This window comes from Natrix helvetica (genome assembly GCF_964273705.1).
Source record: "Natrix helvetica genome assembly, chromosome: 1".
NCBI classification, from domain to species: domain Eukaryota; kingdom Metazoa; phylum Chordata; class Lepidosauria; order Squamata; family Natricidae; genus Natrix; species Natrix helvetica.
In genome coordinates, this window is record NC_138548.1 from 6,953,546 (window position 1) to 6,959,545 (window position 6,000).

Consider the following 6,000-nt stretch of genomic DNA (forward strand, 5'->3'; position numbering starts at 1 on the left):
GGAGGAATTCTGGGAGTTGAAGTCCACAAGTCTTAGAGCTGTCAAGTTTGAACACCCCTGGGTTTTTTTTTCCTAAAGGGTTAGGGGTGCAAGGGTCTTGTAACTGGACAGCTTTAAGACTTGCATACTTCAATGTCAGAGCTCCTGAGCCAACATTTTGGTTGCTAAGCAAGAGCGTTGTTAAGTGAGTTTCACCATATTTTACAAGTTGGCCACACCCACCCAGTCACATGACTGCCAAGCCACTCCCACTCGGTCACATGGCCGGCAAGCCACTCCCACAAAGCAGGCCACACCTATAGAAGAGGTTCTAAAAATATTTGAAACCCACCACTGCTTTGCGCGTGCCCGAAAGTAAATTTCCAGTTTCCGGCACGACAATTCACGCCAGCCTTCTAGGTTTCTGGCACACCTGCGACAATCAGCTGGCTGGTGCACATGTTCATGCGGGAAAACAGAAGCTCTTTCAGTTTCCAGCACTGCAACACACACAAAGACCAGATGATCGTGGTGTGCACACATGCGCCAGAAATCTGGAAGAGGAATGGGCGACGCCGTGTGTGCCAGGCAACATGGCTCCGCATGCCACTTCAGGCGCAACTGCCATATGGTTTGCCATCATGGCTGTAGACCAGTGATGGCTAACCTTTTTCGGCTCCTGTGCCCAAAGCGGGGGGAGCTCAGGGGGGGTTGTGTGCGGGCGTGCCACACCCTTAATGCTATGCGCCCCCCTCACTTTTGGCGCTGTTTCGTCCCCCTCCCCATGCTCCAGGGGCTTTCTAGGAGCCTGGGGAGGGTGAAAACAGCCTTCCCCCCGCCGGACCTATGAAGCCTCCGGAGGGCGAAAAACGGACCTATGGAAAATCCGGAAGTTCGGGAATGGTGACTTCTGGTTTCTCTGTAGGGCCGTTTCTCACCCTCCGGAGCCTTCAGGGAAGCCTCCTGAAGGCTCCCGAGGACGAAAAACGGTCCTACAAGCAAACCGGAAGTCCGTTCCTGAACTTCCGGTTTGCCCACAGGGCTGGTTTTTTGCCCTCCCGAGGCTTCAAGAAAGCCTCCGGAGGGCGAAAAACGGCCTCAAAAGAAGGTGGCCAGCTAACAGGGCAACTCCTCACGTGCCCTAATGAATGGCTCCGCGTGATAGGTTCGCCATCACAGTTCTCGACTAAACCTTCCCCAATCCTGCAACCGTCCTTTGTATATTTTAGTCTCCAGGCTTTTAATCAGCTCTCTGCCCTTTTCCCAAAGTCCATCTGTCTATCAAATTCTCCCAGCTTCCTTCCTTCCCTTCGTAGCGGGACCTCAGGCCCAGCGGCTGTTCGCTCTGGCTTATTTAGGAGATAAACGGCATCCGAACTTAATCACAGCCGCAGGAATCGCTAGCTCTTTGGGGGTTGTTTTTTTTTTTTTTTTTTTGCAAGATTGTCCGCAAATGGGGACGTTGGCTTCACAAAGCAGACGACTCGTGCATGCCCGCCGTTCGTGCGCCATTGGGTACATTCATGTGCTAATTGACGCCCTCGGTCACCGACTCCCGTCCTATCAATTAAGGGGTTTTTTTTCCTTCTTTTTTTAATGCCTTCCCCCATCACACGGGAGAAAAAAATAAAAGACCTTGGAAATATTGTCGCGCTCAGGCTGGGGATGAGTCAGCGGGGTGATGTGGCTGCAAGGGGAATTTATTTTTTTTTAAAAAGGAAAACAGAAAGGAAACGATTTTGATTTGACATCGGAAGATGCCTTTTAACCAGAGGGAAGCCACGTGTTTATGTGGATGAGGCATTGCAAAATCGGGTCTCGTTCGTGAAAATTGTAGTCGAGGGGCGGAAGGAGGATCAACGGGGCAAACAGGAGGTCCCAGAATGGATTTCGGGATGTTTAGCCTTGAGAAAAGTCAAGGGAGGAGACAATTCAAAAAAAAAAACCAAGTCTGCTATTCCAAAGCGTTATTCCAAAATGACCCTTGGAGAGCTGCAGGCAACGAAATTGCCTTTCAATGTATGCCGATTAGTGTACATAATAAAGGTATTTTAATGTAGCACATGGAATAACAGATTTTGAGAAATGGACTCAAGATCCAGAGGGATCAGGCTTGAGGCTTTGGGCCTATCCAACAGTACAGGCAATCCTCCACTTACGACCACAATTGAGCCCAAAATTCATGTTGCTGATTGAGACATTTTGTTCAGTAAGTTTCGCCCCATTTTACGTGACCACAGGGATGCTACCACAGTCGTAAGGGTGAAAAATAGTCATAAGTCACTTTTTTTTCAGTGCCGCTGTAACTCCATACCGTCACTAAGTAAACTGTTGTAAGCCGAGGACTGCCTGTATGAAATTCAATGGCGAGAAAAGTAACAGACTCAAAGAATAATAAGAGTCGGAAGGGACCTTGGAGGTCTTCTAGTCCAACCCCCTGCTCAAGCAGCAGATCCTACAGCATGTTAGACAAATGGTTGTCCAATCTCTTCTTAAAGATGAGATGGAGTCATTGAGCATCCAACAATTTCTGGTGGCAAGCCGTTCCATTGGTTAATTGTTATTGTCAGGGAATTTTTTCCTTTAGTTCCAGGTTGCTTCTCTCCTTGCTTAGTTTCCACCCATTGCTTCTTGTTCTACCCTCAGGTGCTTTGGAGAATAGCTTGACTGCCTCTTCTTTGGGGCAGCCCCTGAGATATTGGAAGGCTGCTATCTTGTCACCCCAGGTCCTTCTTTTCGTTAAACTAGACATCCCCAATTCCAGCAACCGTGCTTTCCTTAAATGTTTGCATTCCTAAGTAAAGCTACAGACAAAATTTGTTGGTTGTCCTTCATTTAAATAAAAAAAAAAGAACTAGGTGCAATGAAGTTCTGGTATGGAAGCTGTAGAAATTCCAGTTTCAGGGAGGCGACTTGAGCCAAGATTTCAATACAATACAATACAATACAATACAATAGCAGAGTTGGAAGGGACCTTGGAGGTCTTCTAGTCCAACCCCCTGCCTAGGCAGGAAACCCTATACCGTTTCAGACAAATAGCTATCCAACATCTTCTTAAAGACTTCCAGTGTTGGGGCATTCACAACTTCTGGAGGCAACTTCTGTTCCACTGATTAATTGTTCTATATTAATTGTTCTATATCTCTATTGTTCTATAGAGTGGGATTCTAAGATGTCACCTGAAGCAGGGAGCAAGGAACACCTCGTTTCATTGGTGCCCAGCTCCTTTATGGTGGTTGGGTGGAGCACGCCATGAAAGCTACTCAAAAGGCAGAGCTTCAAGATGATCCTGCTTCTTCTTCATGCCTTCTCTCTTTCTTCCCTCACCCTGTCTAGAACCATACTTTGTCCATGCGGTGGAGTGGAAGAACCATGTCTACTTCTTCTTCAGAGAGATCGCGATGGAATTCAACTATTTGGAGAAGGTGAGTCCAGACCAACGGTTGTAGGGTAGACCTAACTTTGCGTTCTCCTCAAGAACTACTGGATGGCTGAGCCTCTGAATCTCTGAGCCTCTGAAGGCCAGGATTTCCCATCCTGACAACTTTTAAGACATCTGGACTTCAATTCCCAGAATTCCCCAGCTAGCGTTCTGACTGACGCTTGAAGCAAACTCCTGGTCCCGACAAAAAAAAAAAACCTTTTATTAATTGACTGTGAATTCTGCTCATTCGCATCCAGCAAAGTCTTCCAGGGGAGGATTTACAGCCACAGACCTTCTCTGGCTTGGAGAGCTGCCAGGTTGATATCTGCAAAACTTGGCAAGGAGTCTCGGAGAGTCACCAACCAATTAAGCGAACTAATTGTCTCCTGCAAACTCCACTCCCTTTTCGCTCCTCTTTTATTTCCTCTGGGAGGGGCCGTTCATCGTCCACCTGTGGCCTTACTCCCAAGTCGACCCCTGTTCTTTAGCTCTTCCCTTCGTCTGGCAGCTCTGCGCTTGCGTACACTGGGAACAGGCTCCAGCTGTTCTTCTGCCTCACTGATCTCTCTGAAGGCAGCTGATAACTGTCACACAGCCCTGGCCCCCTCTCTGCCTCCGACACAGAGCCCTCCTCAGAGCCTTCCCCAGACTCCAGGACTGGCCCAGGTTCCTCCCCAACCTCCTCATTGTCCAAATCCGCTGCCAGCTCCGCCACAACAGAATCACTATAGACCAGAGTTTCCTATCCTGACAACTTTAAAACATCTCGACTTCAATTCCCAGAATTCCCCAGCCAGCTGGTTGGGGAATTCTAGGAGTTGAAGTCCACATGGCATAAAATGATCAAGGTAGGGAAACCCCTGTCATAGATGGTCTTCTACTGTTCTACTGAAGTGGTATAGGACAGGGGTCCAGCCTGCAGGGTGCTTAGATCTGGCCTGTAAGCAGCCCTGGGAAGAGCAGAGGACCAGCGAAACGGCACTTGGGAGGGCTGCATACAGGCCCCCAGGGCCCGTTCTCAGCCGCGACAGCCTCCTGCAGTCCTCTGCCAGCAAAAACAGAGCAGGGGTACTGCAGGAGGCCATCAATGCTGAAAACGGGACCCAGGCCTCCGTTTTCACTGGCAGAGGGCTAGCAAAACAAACTAAAAAGAAAAGAAAAGGAGAAATGTTTCCCCATTTTGCATTTGAGGAGACAAGAAGGGACAGGAAAGGAGAAAGGGAAAGAGGAAAGACCAAAGAAAAGAAGGGAAGATGGGAAGCGAGCAAGGAAGGAAAAAGAAGGAAAGAGGGGAAGGAAGAAGAAAAGAGAATGAAGAGGTAAGGAAAAAGAAGGGAAGGAAGGAGGGAGGGAGGGCAGGAAGGAAGGAGAATGAATGAATGAGGGAGGGAGGGAGGGAGGAGAAAGGAAGAAAAAGGAGAGAGGGGGGAAGAATGGAAGAAAGTGAAGGGAGGGGGAAGGAAGAAGGGGAGGGAGGCAGGATGGAAGGAAGGGAAGAGGAAGGAGATGGAGGGAGGAAGCAAGGAAGGAGAAAAAAGAAGGGAGGGAGGAAGGAAGAAGAAGGGAAGAAGGAAGGAAGGAAAAGGGAAGGAAGGAAAAGGGAAGGAAGGAAAAAAGGAAGGAAGGAAATAGTGAAGGAAGAAGGGAGGGAGGGAGGGACAAAGGAAGTAAGGAAGGAGATTATAATGAGAGGGAGGGAGGATCTGAGGGAAGTCCAGCCCTAGCACTTGGTCACCACAGATGCCTCCGACATGCATAATGTCGAGCTGGCCACACCCATCCTGGCCACACCCACCCCATCCCAAGGTCAAATACTACCCTGATTCAACCCTCAATGAAGTTTAACACTCCTGGTATAGGGTCTCCTACTTGAGCAGGGGGTTGGACTAGAAGACCTCCAAGGTCCCTTCCAGCTCTATTTTGATTGATTACTGTGGTGAACTTTGTGAGACCATAAAAAGAAGCAATTGGCGATAGTAATGCCACGTTTACAATTTCGTAGAGGTTTCATAATATTTCAGCACAGCGTATAAGGGACTTTTCTATGATTTTTCCCTCTTTACGATCCTTGTCAAATCTTTTATTTACCGATCTTTTATTCTTTGTGGACGATATCTCTTTGTCTTTTTATTGTAGCTGTATTTATTCCGTTTCTTCCAACGTTTTAATAAATAAGCCATTTCAGAAGACGGTAGCTTATTCGCTGGGGAGGCCTCAGTTTAAATTGCAATGGAATATATTATCATATAATGCCTTACGTTATTCTGTCGTATCAAGCATTGCATTGCATCGTGTTTTATATTCTGTCCTTCTATTCTAGTAATGCGGTAAGGAAACTAAAAATGAAATGTTTGGTTTGATGCATAGCAAATCTTACCCAAACTTGTAAATCAGCAGGGAATCTAACACAAATATTGCATGTATCTAAAACCCGAACACTTCTTTACATGTAGTCCTTGAGGTACGACCGCACATCCACAACGACAAGAATTTCTGTTGCCGAGCGGGATGATTGTTAAACAAGCCGCACTCAGTTTTACAATTTTTGCCATGGTTGCTAAGCAAATCGCTGCCATTGTTAATCTCTGCCGTTCTTA

General features: G+C 47.5%; 1 protein-coding gene across 1 annotated transcript in view; it reads left to right on the forward strand.

Annotated features, from left to right (window-relative positions):
* Positions 1-6,000, forward strand: part of SEMA6B (semaphorin 6B) — a 188,896-nt gene that overhangs the window by 156,757 nt on the left and 26,139 nt on the right. Inside the window, 1 exon segment of the mRNA XM_081941654.1 lies at positions 3,316-3,404. Coding sequence (XP_081797780.1) covers positions 3,316-3,404 — 89 coding nt within the window.